Genomic DNA, 17667 nt, shown 5'->3' on the forward strand with positions numbered 1-17667 from the left:
ACTGCATCTCCAGTCAATCATGAAACCAAACCCGGCATTGAACTACAGAATCATTCATAACAAACCTACCTGCTTCCATTTGAATACTACTCTCTACTTCCAACTCCCCAGCTAAAGCACAGCGACAATAGATCGAGCAGAGCAGAGCAAAGCAGAGTCCACCGAGGAGGAGAAACCTACGGCTATGACTATAGATATTGATCCTGTCCAGAATCTGAGTTAGATGAAGGTCGATTGAGATGGTGCTAGCGTTGACGGAGAGATAACTTGGGCACACCTAAGGTATGTGCACAGGAAAAATGAACTCCCACGTGGTACTCCTGGACAGTGGTAACGAGACCGGTGGTACTTTGGCTCTGCGCACACTCAAACAAACACATGGAAAGTTAGAGATCAAAAACTAGGGAAAAACTCCCCGGAGCAATCCCTCCGACGCTCAAGTTAGGTACTTTTTTTCCAGAAGAATAGTGTACGACAAAAAAAGAATTGTAGAAGACGAGTACGTATGTGCGCGTACCTGGTTAAGGGAGAGGACCTCCCTTTTTGTATGACGCTGCGTACCTTCAGAGCTTGCATGTTGTCAGAGAATGTCGGGTGTCAGGATCTGTCAGGTGAGAGAAGGTGTACGGTGACCTCCTATTGATAGAAGGAAGGTTCCATTCGCAGGTGATAGTAGACCACTGGAATATTCCCTAACGCATGACAGTTATTCTTTGACAGGAGGTTACGATTCCCTGATATTGTTAATCGCTTAGCGCTTCTATCCCACCCTGGTTTAACTACAAATAGCTTGGGATGCCCGTTTGGGTGTGCCACCTGACTTGAGTTTCAATGAGGAGGGCGACCTGTGGCGAGGGCCCCCTCTTTCATGCTTGGATCGTTGAAAGGCCGACCGGGAGTTGTCTTGCTGAAAGTACCAAGCCTAGCTATGCGGCTCGAGCTGAAGAAGCCCAACCAATCAGAGCAGGTCAAGCACTACTCCAGGCTGCATCGTATGTCTCAAATCTAGGACTCTTCTCTGTCTGTACCTGACCAAAAATTATGCGGCTGGTGACATGAGGCGGTCTAACTACTTCTTTCTCTTGACTGTCGACTGTCACGCCCTTTTGACTTCTGACCGTTACGTCCCTTTGACTTCTGACCGTCACACCCCTTTGACTTTGGATTGTCCTTGACTACCACATCCCCTTGACTTCTAACTACATGGCCTTATCAAACCCCACCTTTATGCACCGTATCACAAGCCTCCTCTCCAAGTCTAGTCGAAGGAGGATCAAGTCCGACTGACTAGACCCAAACTCGAGTTTCAGTATTGTATCCTTTTTAATTGCTCAATCAACCACGGGCGAAAGACCACTTTAATCTCTACAAAAGTTGACTTTTTCCATTTTCCTCATTAAAAGGGGCTAGCCCCTACGTACCTTACCACGACGGCTTACTTGCCCCTACTTAAGTGATTACTTTAATAAGTTTTAATATTAATTTCAGCTGTGCAAAATATCTTACGGGATATTTGATCATTCGTATTTTTTACTCCAAGAAAGAATAATAATTTCATGATCTAATAGTAAACTAATAATTTATGTTCAAATGCTTATAATGATAATGTGAACAGAGAGGAAAGGATGGTGATTAATTAGGTGTATCATGTGGTTAAAAAAAAGGTGATTCGTTCACTTCCAGCGCCTCCGTCAATCCGTCTCTATGCCAATAAGGAAGAGGTAAAGATTAATTAGGTGTATCATGTAGATACACGAAAAGGCAACACATGGGTTAGCTAGAGAAATAGATAACAATTAATCTCATAGAGTAGCTAAAATAATTTTATTTAATCATTATTTTTTAAAAATTCAAAATTATGTCCGTATTTATAGTCAGAGCTATAATAATTGAATTGATGAAAATTACATATTTAACAAAATAAAAACATAATATCATACCGGAGATATAAAATAACATTGAAGTCTACGGTGCGGTGTAGTGGTAAAGCATTTATCTGAACAAATAAGAAGATTAAGATTTTTAAATCTCAGTAGGGATGAATTTTTTGGAACTCAGTCTCTAAGTATGCATAAGCTGTATTTTGGATTTATCCAGTATACAAACCAGGAAAAAGATCGACTACCTTCGTAATTAATCGGGTAAAATTTAGACACCTACATTATAAAAAAGATTAAATTTTAAATTGTTTATGTCAATTCATTATCCAAATAAAATTCTTTTAAAATGAAAATAATATTAATTTAAAGGTATGATTTGAAAAAATACTTAAAAATATGTCAATTTAGATGATTGTCTTATTTAACATTAGGGTGATTCCTATTTGACAAAAAGTATCTAACATCATATCCCCTAGTTTGGAAACATGTGTGATTATATTTATAAATCTATATATATACCTATATCATTTTTCTTCGGTATACCAAATTTTTGATATATCGACTTTTTGATATGATATTAAATTACATATTCATTATATTAAAATTTCAATTATTATATCCAGTATATACCGAAATATTAATATACCAAAATTTCAATGTACCAAAATGTCATTACGCTATCAGTATCATTTCTTAGAATACCGATTTTTTTATACCGACCCGGACCTAGTCTTGAGGTTGTTGTTCTTCGAGGGAAATACCTATCTACTAACCAAGTTGATTTCTTCTCTAATAAAATATAAATGGAAAATTTTGAAAATCAACAAAATAACAAGCAAACTTAGCAAATCATCAAATAAAAGTGTGTTCACACTTATAGACGCTTTTATTGTTGATCTATATAGATGTTATCATACATCTTTGATTGCACCAGTGCTTCAATGGCGTGGGGAGATGTTCTTCTTCTTGCCTTCTTCCTTCTGTGTTTGATCGTCGTTGGACTCGAAGTGGTGGTGTTGATAATTAAGTCAGTCGTTATATATATAAAACTTTGGAATGACGATATTTTACCAATACTTTCGATATATTGAAGTGTTAGTATAGTATCAATATCATTTCTTAGAATGCCGATTTTATTGTACCGACCTAATCCTAGTCTTTAGGTTTTTCCTTGAGGGAAATATCTATCTTCTAATCAAGTTAATTTCTTCTCCAATAAAATGTAAATGGAAAACTTAGTAAATTAGCAAAATAACTAGTAAACTTAGCAAATTAACTTCAGTTAGTAGATAGGTATTTCCCTCGAAGAACAACCTTAAGACTAGGCCTAGATTGGTACGAAAAAATCGGTATTTTAGAAAAGGATCTTGATACCGTACAGATAGTTCGGTATATATATACCGACATTTCGATATATTGAAATTTCAGTATACCAAAATTTTGATATATCAAAATGTCAGTATAGTATCAAAATCATTTCTTAAAATACCGATTTTATTGTATCGACCCTGTCCTAGTCTTCAAGGGAAGTATCTATCTTATAACCAAGTTAATTTTTCTCCAATAAAATATAAATGGAAAACTTAGCAAAATAACTAGCAAATTTAGCAAATCATCAAATAAAAGTATGTTCACACTCATAGACGCTTTTATTTTTGATCTATATATATGCTATCATATTTCTTGGATTGTGCCAGTGCTTCAATGGCATGGGTTGCTCTTCTTCTTCTTGCCTTCTACCTTCTATATTTGATCGCTGTTGGACTAGACGTGGTAGTGGCGATAAGTCAATCAAAGTCGGCGAGGGTGGCCCAAGACGACACCTACAATTTCAGCACTGTTGGTAAAGCGATCACTTTCGTCCCAAACGACACTACTATTGAAGAGGGTGACTACTTCGCCATCTATGTCAGTGAAGGGCGTATCGGGAGAATGTGATCATGCCCGAGAACAAAAAAAAACCTAATTTTGATTAGTGCAGAAACAGGCTGGACCGTGATCACATCCAACCACAACTTCCTCGACGGTTGGGAAACCTACGACACTACGACATTCGGTGAACAAAGCATCCACCAAGTCATTGCCTTCAATTTGTGTTATGTAAATTTATGTATTATGCAGCAGTGTATCGAGATTGGTTGATTACCCATGACATGACCTTTGAGAACACGGCAGAGTCGACGAAGTATATATATATATATATATATATATATATATATATATATATATATATATATATATAGAGAGAGAGAGAGAGAGAATTGTTATACTACGGACTCTATCCTGCGGATTCTTACGGACCGACTGCCATGTCACCTTATTTAATTTTTTTAATACAATATTTTCTCTCTCTTTTTTTTTTATTTCTTCCTTCGTTCTCGCTAAGACTCACCACGCCTCGCTCGTCACCTCGCCGCACCTCATCACCGCACCTCGCCGCGCCTCGTCACCGCTGGCCACCCGCCCGGCCGTCGGCCACCCGCCCCGCCGCTGGCCACCCGCTAGGCCGAGCCTCGATTCCAGCCATGATCATGGCCGTGTTGGGCATGCGACGATCACGAGGGATTCCGGACGCGACCGCGCCGGAATCCGGACGTGACCACGTCGGAATCCGGACGTGACCACGTCAGAATCCGGACGCGCGTCCATGTTGGGCAGGCGATCGGAATACTGCCCAACACCTCGTCGCCACGCATGCACATCGCACCTCGTCACCGTGCATGTTCGTTCTCGCTTGTTCGTTCTCACTTTTTATTTCTTCTGCTTGTTCGTTCTCGCTGCATGCACACCGCACCTTGTTGCCGCGCCTCGCCACACCTCGTCACCGCTGGCCACCCGCTCGACTTCCGGCCACCCTCCTGGCCGCCGGCCACCCGCTAGGCCGAGCCTCGATTCTAGCCGCGATCCGGCGTGATCAGAGCCGTGTTGGGCATGCGCGCGACGATCACGATGGATTCCGGACGCGACCACGCCGAAATTTGAACGTGACCGGCGTGCTCTCTCTCGTTGTCAAACAAGCACATCTGCCAGCAGCAGAAAGCGAGGCATCCATTATCGCAAGCTGCAGCAATCATCCTCTCAGTACCACAATCAAAAACCCAAAAAAAAAAGGCATATCGATCGAGAGCGGACGAATGCATTACTATCTGCAATACTTGACCTCAAATCCACTGAAGAGGATCCAAAGCTGGGAGCAGTGAGTCATCGAAAATCAAATCTGATTTCAAACCCTAAAGCGAGGAAGAAAAAAGGACCGATTCAAGGAAGGAGAGAGGATGATGGCGAGCAACATCACTTCACCGTCCTTTCATATATCGCAGGAGGGTAGAGCGTTACGGGCGGGTGGCCAGCGGTGATGAGGCGCCGCAAGGTGCGGTGATGAGGTGCGGCGAGGTGACGAGCGAGGCGTGGTGAGTCTTAGCGAGAACGAAGGAAGAAATAAAAAACAAGAGTGAGAAAATATTGTATTAAAAAAATTAAATAAGGTGACATGGCAGTCGGTCCGTAAGAATCCGCAGGATAGAGTCCGTAGTATAACAATTCTCTATATATATATATATATATATATATCTTTGGTATGTCGGTATTTTACCAATACCGTACTAACATTTCGATATACCAAAATATTAGTATACCGAAATTTAAGTATACTGAAATATAAGGAATCAGTATCATTTATTAGAATATCGATTTTCTCGTACCGACCCAGACCTAGTCTTGAGGTTGTTCTTCGAGGGAAATACCTATCTACTAAACAAGTTAATTTCTTATCCAATAAAATAACTAACAAACTTAGCAAATCATCTAATAAAACTGTTCACACTTATGGACGCTTTTATTGTTAATCTATATAGATGCTATCGTACTTCTTTGATTGCACTAGTTCTTCAATGGCATGGGGAGCTCTTCTTCTTCTTGCCTTCTTCCTTCCGTGTTTGATCGTCATTCGACTCAACGTGGTGGTGCCGATAAGTCAGTCGAAGTCGGTGAGGGTGGCCTAAGACGTTAGCAACTTCAGCACTGTTTGGGTATTGATCACTTTCGTCCCTAATGACACTACTGTTAAAGAGGGTAGCTACTTCACCATCTACGTTAGTGAAGGGCGTACCGAGAGAATGTGATCGTGCCCGACAACAAAAAGAACCTGATTTTGATTGGTGTAGGAACAGACCGGACTGTGGTCACATCCAACCGCAACTTCCTCGACGGCTTGGAAACCTATGACACTGCGACATTCGGTGAGTAATGTATCCACCAAGTTGTTGCCTTCAATTTGTGTCATGTAAATTTACATATGGTGCAGCGGTGTATGGGGATTAGTTCATCACCTGAGACATGACCTTCGAGAACACGGCAGGGCCGTGAAGAAGCAGGTTATGGCGATGAGGAACAACGCCGACCTCTCCATCTTCTACCATTGCAAGTTACTCGGGTACCAGGACACACTCTACATGCACTCAAACCACCAATTCTATTGCGACTACGAGGTATACGGCACCGTTGACTTCATCTTCGGCGATGCCTCCCCATGTTCCAGAATTGCCACATCTACGCATGTTTACTGCTCGAGGGGCACTGAAAGTGGTGACGGCACAGGGTCACACTCTCTACAATGGGAGCACTGGCTTCTCCATCCATAATTGCACAATCGGGGCGGCGTCGAAGCTGGTTACGACGAACTACTCGGTGAAGACCTTCCTAGGGCACCCATGGAAGGGGTTCTCGAGGACGGTGTACATGCAGTCGTACGTCAAGAGGATGGTGGAGGCAGTAGGGTGGATGACATGGAATGATAGCTTCGCATTGAGCACGCTCTACTACGGCGAATACCAAAATTATGCACCGAGCACAACAAAGAGTGGAAGGGTGCAGTGGCTGGGCCATAGACTAATGAACATGACGAATGCTTACAAGTTCACTGTGAATAATTTTATAACGGGGGAGGTGTGACTAAACTCCACCTCCGTACCTTACCACGGCGGCTTACTTGCCCCTAGTTAAGTGATTATTTTAATAAATTTTAATATTAATTTCAGCTGTACAAAATATCTTACGGGGTATTTGATCATTTGTATTTTTTACTCCAAAAAAGAATAATAATTTCATGATCTACTAGCAAACTAATAATTAATGTTCAAATGCTTATAATGATAATGTGATTAGAGAGGAAAGGGTGGTGATTAATTGGGTGTATCATGTGGTATAAAAATAAAAAAAAGATTATTCGGGCATTTCCAGTGCCCCCGTCAATCCATACCTAAGCCAATACAAAAGAAGTAAAGATTAATTAGGTGTATCATGTAGATACACGAAAAGGCAACACATGGGTTAGCTAGAGAAATAGATAACAATTAATCTCATAGAGTAGCTAAAATAATTTTATTTAATCATATTTTTTAAATTCAAAATTATGTCCGTATTTATAGTCAGAGCTATAATAATTGAATAGATGAAAATTACATATTTAACAAAATAAAAATATAATATCATACTAGAGACATAAAATAACATTGAAGCCTACGAATGCATGCAGTGTAGTGGTAAAGTATTTAGGGGAACAAATAAGAAGATTAAGATTTTTAAATCTCAATAGGGATGAATTTTTTGGAGCTCGGTCTCTAAGTATGCATAAGCTATGTTTTGGATTTATCCGATATATAAACTAGGAAAAAGATCAACTACCTTTGTAATTAATCGGGTAAAATTTAGACACCTACATTATAAAAAAGATTATTTTTTAAATTGTTTATGTCAATTCATTATCCAAATAAAATTCTTTAAAAATGAAAATAATATTAATTTAAAGGTATGATTTAAAAAAAAAATACTTAAAAATATGTCAATTTAGATGATCTTCTTATTTAGTATTGGTGTGATTCCTATTTGACAAAAAGTATCTCGCATCATATCCCCTAGTTTGTAAATGTCTAATTGCATATAAAACTATAATCCCCCATATATATATATCTATATATATACCTATATCATTTTTTCGGTATACCAAATTTTTGGTAAATCGACTTTTCGGTATATCAACTCTTTGATATGATATTAAATTACATATCCATTATATTAAAATTTCAATAAGTATATGCGGTACCCTTCAGGGTTCAACGTCATCCGCAGCATCTCACTCGCTAAAGGTTATGCCCTATATATATATATATATATAACTTTGGTATGACGGTATTTTATTAATACCGTACTGACATTTTGGTATACCAAAATTTTAATATGCCGATATTTTGGTATATCAAAATATTAGTAAACCAAAATTTCAATATACCGAAATGTCATTACGGTATCAATATCATTTCTTAGAATACCGATTTTTTCATAGTGACCCAAGCCTAGTCTTGAGGTTATTCTTCGAGGAAAATACTTATCCATTAACCAAGTTAATTTCTTCTCTAATAAAATATAAATGGAAAACTTAGAAAATCAACAAAATAACAAGCAAACTTAGCAAATCATCAAATAAAAGTGTGTTCACACTTATAGACGCTTTTATTGATGATCATTTCTTAGAATACCGATTTTTTCATACCAACCCAGGCCTAGTCTTGAGGTTGTTCTTTGAGGGAAATACCTATCTACTAACCAAGTTAATTTCTTCTCTAATAAAATATAAATGGAAAACTTAGAAAATTAGTAAAATAACAAGCAAACTTAGATCATCAAATAAAATTGTGTTCACACTTATAGACACTTTTATTGTTGATCTATATAGATGATATCGTACTTCTTTGATTGCATTAGTGCTTCAATGGCGTAGGGTGTTGTTCTTCTTCTTGCCTTCTTCCTTCTATGTTTGATCGTCATTGGATTCGAAGTGGTGGTGCTGATAAGTCAATAGAAGTCGGTGAGGATGGCCCAAGATGACACCGACAACTTCAGCACTGTTGGGGAAGCGATCACTTTAATCCCTAATGACATTACTGTTAAAGAGGGCGACTAATTCACCATCTACGTCAGTGAAGGACGTACTGGGAGAATGTGACCGTGCCTGAGAACAAAAAGAATATGATTTTGATTGGTGCAGGGATTATATATATATATATATATATATAATTTCGGTATGACAGTATTTTACCAATATCGTACCAGCATTTCGGTATACCAAAATTTTAGAATACTGAATTATATATATATATATGACGATATTTTACCAATACCGTACAAAATTTCGATATATTGAAATGTTAGTATAGTATCAATATCATTTCTTAGAATACCGATTTTATTATGCAGGATCGAAAGGGCTAGAGGGAGGTGAATAACGTTCATGGATATTTCCTTCGTTTCATAAAACTTTAAGAAAATACACAGCAAAAAAGTAAAAAGACACAACGCAAACACTAAGATTTTACTTGATTCGGAACCTGTGGCGATTCCTACTCCAAGGCCCGCATGTAATAGTGCTTTCGGTGGGCAATCACTATAAATTCACAAATTTACAAATACAATTATTCAATGCAGTAATGGAAATTATACCGACAATTAAGAACAGAGAATTTAAAGCTTACGGTCGTCGGAGTCAAGTTACGATTTTGTCGGATCGTCTTTTGAGCAGCTTGAAAAAGCGGAAGTCGTTCATTGTGTTGTTCTGAAGTTTCTGGTCGAGGCTACTTTTATAGGCTGTTCCGGGCGTTCGGAACCCCTCTAGGCGCCTGGACCACATGGCTCGACCACTCTGTGTGCGCCACATCATCTTGTAGATAACTTTTGGGTTTCGGGTGCTTGGACCAACTTCGGGCGCTCGGACCAGCTCGGGTCACCCGGACCAGCTCGGGGCGCTCGGACCCCCCGGACCAACTTTCTCTAACCCTTATTTTCTATAAAACAAACTTAGTCTAGGCAAAAATAATATACATATAATATGAAATTATGATAGCCTCTGACTGTCCAATTCTGACTTTGAGTTTTGTTGAAACTCTAGGTCGAACCGACGCCTACTACTCCCTCTTCGTGAACACATCCTCATCTACTCCTCTCAGGAGAGTTTACCTATTGCCAAATCGGTCCTCCAAACCGACTGGACTTTCTGCCTAAGATTACCACCCCTAGGATTTTCCATAGCCTAGCGTTACCACTCCCTAGGACCTAGGTGTTGGTTGCTACTCGGAATATCGTACCGGTTCTCCTATACAAAAATTTTGTACAAGTCCTGAACCTTTTCTAACAACCTATTATGTTCTTTAGAAATTAAATTTGGAATCGCAAATGAAACTTAACATTATTGATTCCAAATTCAACTTATCTGTTCTTAGAGGTTTAGACTTGGATCGCAAACGATGCTTAACATTATTGATCGAAATCCACCCATGTTACAAATTTGATTAAATATTTATTTTAAAGATTGACTTCCAGGTTAAACATGGCGAGACACTAGGCCTTCTTGGTTATGGGAGCATCCACCACTTCCTATACAAAGTCTTTCAACGAAATTCAATATTTAATCCCCTTATAGTAACCCTAGGTTTAACTAATAAGAATAATCGAATCACAAGATCGAAAAACAAAAGAAACACAAATTCGAATCATAAATATGAAACCTAGAATCATAAGCCTCTTGTGTTTGATATTTCAAGATCTAAACAAAAGGATGAACTAGTTATGATGTGGAAACTAATAACTAGTTATACCTTTTGTAGCTTATAGACCTCACGATCTTTTGCCATATTCCTCTTCTTATCTCGGACGTTGTGTGGGCGACGATCTACCGAGACGAGAAACCACCCAAGCCTCCTTCTTCTTGCAAGTTTCGGCCACCACCACCAAGATCCAAGGGATGCTAGGAAACAAAGCCTCCTTCTTCTCTCCTTCTTCCTCAAGCTATATCCGGCCACCAAAAGCTCCAAGAGATGTGATGCCGTCGGTCTCCAAGGAAGAAGAGAAGAGGATGAACAAGAGGACTAGGGCCGGCCACCACCAAGGAAGATAGAGAGGAATACTAGATGATATGTAGTTATGATGTAACGCCCGAAAATTCTCAAAAATATTTTAGGAATATTCTATGATTTTTCTGGAATTATTAGATATTTTCTCGGAATTTTCCGAGTAGCGGAAGTAACAAAAATTATTAGAAAAGTAAAATGGCTTAAGCGGGAATCGAACCCAGGACCTCTCGGGCCCGCTAAACCTTTAGTTAGCCTTAGTAACCGGTGAACCCAGCAGGGCCGTGCTGAGAGAAAGGAGAATCAAATATATTTATAATTGAGTTGGGCCAAAATACCCACTTAATATAAATAGGAAAACATAAGTTGGTTTGGGTTTATTCTTTGGTTCGGCAAAAACCTTCTCCACCGAGACCTCACGCCGCCCCTCTCCTCTCTCTTCCTCTCGGCGCCCAAACAAACCACAAGGAGACCTAGGGTTCTCTCCCTAGGGCCCCAAGGTCACTTTCCGGCGATGATTTCAGCACTAGGACGTTCCCCTTCGCGAGTAGAGCACGTGGACGCGGGCGAATCGTCGAGAAGTCGTCTCCACCGAAATTTCTAGCGATTTGATTTGTAAGAAATCTAGCACACAAGGTAAGAAACCCCTCACCTGCAGTATAAGTAGCTCCGTTTGGTTTTTATACGCACTAGTTTAGCTATATGCAGTTTTTATCGACGCATAGGGTGAATTTGACCCTCCTCGCAGATTTAGGGATTTAGTGAGTACTTCTGGATGGGCCGGACATGTATTCCCTCTTTAGTGGGGGTTCCTAGACGTCGTCGGGTGCCTAGAAGTGGTCTCCCTAATAGAGGGGAGAGTTGGGGTACACTAGGTGTTCGATAAAATAGCTAGTTATGTTAAAATGCAAATTAGGCATTTTAATAGCTCAGTTAAATGCATTGGAAGCATTTAAATCAGTAAATCAGTTTATTTTAGCTTATATGGGACTACGGTCCAATGGGTGGGCTCCCACAGTCGCCTCTAGGTTCAGACAAACTAGTTCTAGGTTCAGATAACCTAGATTCAGCAAAATAGTATTAGCTATTTCAGTATTTTACTTTTCAGTGGCACTGTACTGGATTAGATATCCATTGGGTTGGGCTCCCATAGTCGTCCCTAGGTTTAGCTAACCTAGTAAACCCTACTAGATTCGGAACTTGCAATCCCGGGTCTAGTTAGGGATGCGCGCACAGTAAGTACAGTTGCCATGGCCCATCAGCAGCATGTTTAGTATTTTTACTTACTATATGTATATGGTTTTTCAACCTTTCACAAATTAGTTCGTGAATTCAGTACAATCCTAGCAGTAGCTCAGTATTTGCTTAGCTCAGTTCTTAGTAACAGCTTAGTTCTTCATTGATATCATGTTCAGTTTTAGATATGCCATGATTGTATGCTTATATGCCATGCCATGTTTGGTTTATTCAGTATACTTAGCATGTTCTTTCAAACAGCATGATTTAAAATCATATTTGCATCGTATGCATGTTTTAGTGAGGTAGATGGTTTCTTACTAAGCGAAAGCTTATAGATACTTCTTTTCCTTATACTGCAGATAAAGGTAAAGGAAAGATGGACTAGCGGAGGTTGGAGGGCAATGCTACGAAGATGTGTGTGGGAAGGAACTTTGAAGAAGATCTTAGGGAGCTTAACAAGCTTTGTTTAAGTACTAGAACCTTTCAGTGATTTAGCATTTTGGCAATTTAGTTTGTTAATCGTTATGAACTAGTTAACCATGCACTTTATTATGCTTAGAACACTAGTTTTATGACGTTAGAGTGTTTATTAATCATTTTAGAACTTGTTTTGTGATTGAGGTACGAAACAGTGCTGAAATCAGAGTTTAGCTGCAAAATCAGAAACTTCAATCGATCGGTGGATCGATTGGGGGTTTCCAATCGATCAGCTGATCGATTGGGCAATCTGTTCCGCGAGCAGTAGGCTTCTGGATCGATCAGCCGATCGATCCAGTCATTTCTGTCGTGAACAGAGAGCTCTGGGATCGATCACTGGATCGATCGGCCAGTCTGGATCGATCAGCCGATCGATCTAGAATATCGTCCCGAGCACAGTAGCGTGCTGGATCGATCACTGGATCGATCCAACCCATGTTCCGCGTGCAGTAGCCGACTGGATCGATCACTGGATCGATCCGACCATTCCAATCGATCAATGGATCGATTGGGAGGTCTGATAATGGCTAAGAAGTGTTTATTTTAGTTCTTTGACCATGGGGGATGTAATAACGACATGAATAGCTTAGATTACACCCCTTAGCAGGCATAGAATCATGAAAAGTTAATAGTTTAGCAAAATTTTAATTAGTACAGTTCCGCATCTAGTTTTAGAGATGGTCAGGGAATAGTTTAGCACAACATAACTGTAGCGATCGACCTTACAGCCTAGTAGTAGAAGGCGTAGTAGGAGGCGGGTCGTTACAGAGTGGTATCAGAGCAGTGTTCCATACTTCCTACACACACATCAGCATTGTACCTGCAGCTTCCAAGTAAGAATACCTCTGCTTTATTATGTTTCTTGCTTTCTTGTTATAGCTCATGTTTATAAATAATTGATGCATGTTAGTATGTGATAGTATATAACATGATAGCAATAGTTATACAATTATAATTGTATTAGTTATGCATGTCCTGTCCTCCATGTCTTTAGAAATGGCACGAGGACGCCCAGCTAGAAGGACACCAGCTACTGAGCCCCAGCATGAGGCAGGCAGTTCAGTGCCTAACATTAGTGGCTCAGTTACAGCAGCAGCTAGCTGAACAGCAACAGGAGATAGCCACCCTCAGGGCTAATCAGCAGAATACCCCCACAGTCACCCCGGAGCCTAACTTAGCGACACCAGTGGTCTTAGAGGTTCCACCAGTCCAGCCTACAGCACCAGTAGCCCCAGCAGAAGTAGAGGCAAAGAGAGAAGCCTATCTGATCCAGTGGCAGAGAGTCAAGCCAGAGAACTTCTCAGGAACTAGTGAACCATGGGATGCACAAGCCTGGTTCAAAACACTGGAGAGTACGATGGAGCTTCTGGACTGGCCAGAACATGAGAAGGTGAAGTGCGCCTCCTTCTGTCTGACAGGAGATGCACGCATGTGGTGGGAGAGAATCAGAGCGAAGCGCCCAGTGAACCAGATGACATGGGCTGACTTCGAGAAGGAGTTCTTTGAGGAATTCTTTCACATGCGGGTCACGAACCACCACTACGATGAGTTCACAGAGTTTCGTCAGGGCAACCTTTCAGTGGAGGAAGCCGTGAAGAAATTCAACAGGTTGACTCGTCTATGCCCAGAACTAGTCAGCACAGAAAAAGAACGAGCCCGGTTGATGCTCAAGATGCTGAGGCCGGAAATAGCAATGAACGTGGCTGGCGGCATCCACAGGCCGCAAACCACCGAAGAACTAGTCAGCAGCGCCTTGACCACTGAGCACTACCAGAATAGTATCAAGCAGCAGAAGCAAATCCTCTCAGAAGCTAAAGGCCAAGGAGGCTCAGGCACTCAGAAATAGCAGGGCCACAACTCTCATGGCTCTAACTGGAAAGGGAACTCCAGCAACAAGCGCAAACCAGGGAGTTACCCAAAAGGAGGACCAGCCAGCAAGCAGCCCAGTTATCCAAAGTGTGCTACTTGTGGGAAATTCCACCCAGGGGTTTGTCGCAAGGGCACACGAGGATGCTTTGAATGTGGACAAGAAGGGCACATGGCCAAGCAGTGCCCGAACAAGACCAGTCTTCCTCAGCCACAGCAGATTCAGTATGCAGGCCAGCCAGCTCAGTTATATCAGATGCAGGCCGCTTTAGAAGGTCCACTTATCAGCCGGGGCAGATTAGAAGCCCCTCCAGCTATGGCGAATGCGAGGATCTACTCACTCACCAGAGAGGACGTAGACAATGCCTCGACAGTTGTCACAGGTCAGATTAGCATTTTACAGTATAGTGCTACTGTTCTATTTGATACTGGGGCAACCCATTCATATATAGCCAGGATGTTCTCCGAAAAGTTAGAAATACCCACAGAGGTACTCAGTGGTCAGTTTTTGACGGCACTACCTTCAGGAGAGATCATGGCATCCACGCACTGGCTCAGAGCAGTTAGCAGACAGAGAGCTCTTTTGTGATCTGATAGTGCTAGAGATGACCGACTATGACGTTATCTTTGGAATGGACTTTCTGATCAGATACGGTGCTACCATAGAGTGCCGTAAACAGAAAGTCATCTTCCAACCTGAAGCAGCAGTGCAATTTGAATACAGCGGGGAACCAAAGAGAAAGGCCAAGAAGTTTCTCTCAGCTATGAAAGCACAGAAGCTACTGGATTCAGGATGTACAGGATTCCTAGCACACGTAGTCAACGCCAGCCAGGACAAGAACCAACAGCTAGCAGAGGTTCGAGTCGTATGTGACTACCCAGCAGTCTTCCCTGAAGAGTTACCAGGCTTAGCACCAGACAGGGAGATTGACTTTGAGATAGAGCTCATCCCCGGTACAAATCCTATCTCCAAAGCACCTTATCGCATGGCTCCAGCAGAACTTCAGGAGCAACTACAGGAGCTGCTTGACAAGGGTTTCATACGCCCGAGTCACTCACCATGGGGAGCGCCTGTATTGTTCGTGAAGAAGAAGGATGGAAGCATGCGACTGTGCATAGACTACAGATCACTGAACCAAGTCACGATCAAGAACAGGTATCCCCTTCCCAGAATCAATGACCTGTTCGACCAGCTGAAGGGAGCAGCAGTGTTCTCTAAGATAGATCTCAGATCAGGTTATCATCAGGTGAAGGTTAAAGAAGGGGATATACCCAAGACAACATTCAGAACCAGATACGGACACTACAAGTTCGTAGTCATGCCCTTTGGCGTGACCAATGCTCCATCTACATTCATGGATCTCATGAACAGAGTATTCATGGAGTATTTAGATAAGTTTGTTATTGTGTTTATCGATGACATCCTTATCTACTCAGGAACTCAGGAAGAACACTCAGAACACCTGAAACTAGTATTGCAGACCCTTCAGCAGAACCAGCTATACGCCAAGTTCACGAAATGTGAATTTTGGCTAGATCAGGTGTCCTTCCTGGGTCACATCATCTCAAAGGATGGTATTATAGTAGATCCCAGCAAGATAGAGGCAGTAAGTAACTGGAAGAGACCTAAGAACGCCAGCGAAATCAGGAGCTTTCTGGGATTAGCAGGATATTACAGAAAGTTTGTAGAGGACTTCTCCAGGATAGCCTCCCCACTGACAGCTCTTACCAGAAAGAACAAGAAATTTCATTGGACAGAGGACTGTGAGAACAGCTTCAGCGAGCTAAAAAGGAGATTGACCAGTGCTCCCATTTTGGCTCTACCAGACAACACCAGCAGATTTGACATCTATAGTAATGCCTCTAAGTTGGGACTAGGAGCAGTACTGATGCAAAACAGCAAGGTGATCGCCTATGCCTCCAGACAACTCAAGGATTATGAGAAGAATTACCCTACTCATGACCTTGAGCTTGCAGCAGTAGTGTTTGCTCTCAAAATTTGGAGACATTACTTATATGGAGGTCGGTCAGTGTATACGATCATCGAGTCAAGTACTTTTCACTCGGAAGGATCTGAACATGCGGCAGTGAGATGGCTTGAGCTGGTCAAAGACTACGATATAGACATCCTCTACCATCCAGGAAAGCCAATAAGGTAGCCGACGCACTTAGCAGAAAATCCGATGCTACCTTATTATCTCTTACAGCCATGTCACCGCCCCTACTGAAGGAGATCGTAGATTTCGGTCTCGGACTCATCGTTGGATGCTCTCTACTATGACCTTAGAGTCTACCTTGCTTGGTGATATTCGGTCACTCAGAGCAGGACCGAAATTAGAAAATCAAGCAAGGGCTAGCAAAATCGAAAGTAGAATTCAGAGTGTCCGATAGCAGGGTGTTGTATTTTGGTGATAGACTACGTGTTCGGATCGGGAGGAGCTACGGAGATAGATTTTAGATGAGGCTCACAAGACTTCTATGCGATGCATCCAAGTTCCACCAAAATGTATCAAGACCTGAAGAACTATTTTGTGGCCCGGATGAAGCGAGACATCGCCAGATATGTTAGCATCTGCCTCACCGGTCAGAGGGTCATCAGCGACTAGGAGGAGTTCTGCAGCCTATTCATTCCGGAATGGAAGTGGGAGGATATCTCTATGGATTTCATAGTGGGACTGCCCAGAACCACGAATGGTTTTGACGCCATCTGGGTAATAGTCGACAGGTTGACTAAATCAGCCCACTTCTTAGCTATCAAGATATCCTACTCCATGGAGAAGCTAGCTCAGTTGTATCTCCAGGAGATCGTCAGACTACATGGAGTCCCACGAACCATCATTTCAGACAGAGACAGCAGATTCACATCACACTTCTGGGAGTGTGTACAGTCAACGTTGGGCACTAAGTTAAAGTTCAGCACAGCATTCCATCCTCAGACAGATGGTCAGACGGAGCGAGTAAATCAGGTACTCGAAGATATGCTCCGAGCGTGTGCCCTAGACTTCAAGGGAAGTTGGTGCAAATATCTGAGCTTAGCAGAATTTGCATACAACAACAGCTATCAGGCCACTATCGGCATGGCACCTTACGAGGCTCTCTATGGGCGGAGGTGTAGATCTCCAATCTGCTGGTATGAGAGTGGTGAACAGAAAGAACTAGAACTTCAGACAGATCTAGTAGCAGATACCACAGCAGCTATACAGCAGATCCGCCAGAGGATAGAGACAGCTCAGAGCCGCCAGAAAAGCTATGCTGATACACGGCGCAGACCCTTAGAGTTTTCAGTCGGGGATACAGTGTTCCTTAGA

General features: G+C 41.7%; 1 protein-coding gene across 1 annotated transcript; it reads left to right on the forward strand.

Annotated features, from left to right (window-relative positions):
- Nucleotides 1–6398: 6398 nt before the first annotated feature.
- Nucleotides 6399–6830, forward strand: LOC121972887 (probable pectinesterase/pectinesterase inhibitor 41). Its single transcript, XM_042524505.1, has one exon. The coding sequence runs from the start codon at nt 6399–6401 to the stop codon at nt 6828–6830; it is 432 nt and encodes a 143-aa protein (XP_042380439.1).
- The last annotated feature ends 10837 nt before the right edge of the window (nt 6831–17667 follow it).

This window comes from Zingiber officinale, chromosome 4A, assembly GCF_018446385.1.
Source record: "Zingiber officinale cultivar Zhangliang chromosome 4A, Zo_v1.1, whole genome shotgun sequence".
In the NCBI taxonomy this organism is placed as follows: Eukaryota; Viridiplantae; Streptophyta; class Magnoliopsida; order Zingiberales; family Zingiberaceae; genus Zingiber; species Zingiber officinale.

Bases quoted from the DNA above. Each gene is read 5' to 3' on its own strand.
- LOC121972887 (XM_042524505.1), top strand. From the start codon at position 6,399: ATGCCTCCCCATGTTCCAGAATTGCCACATCTACGCATGTTTACTGCT.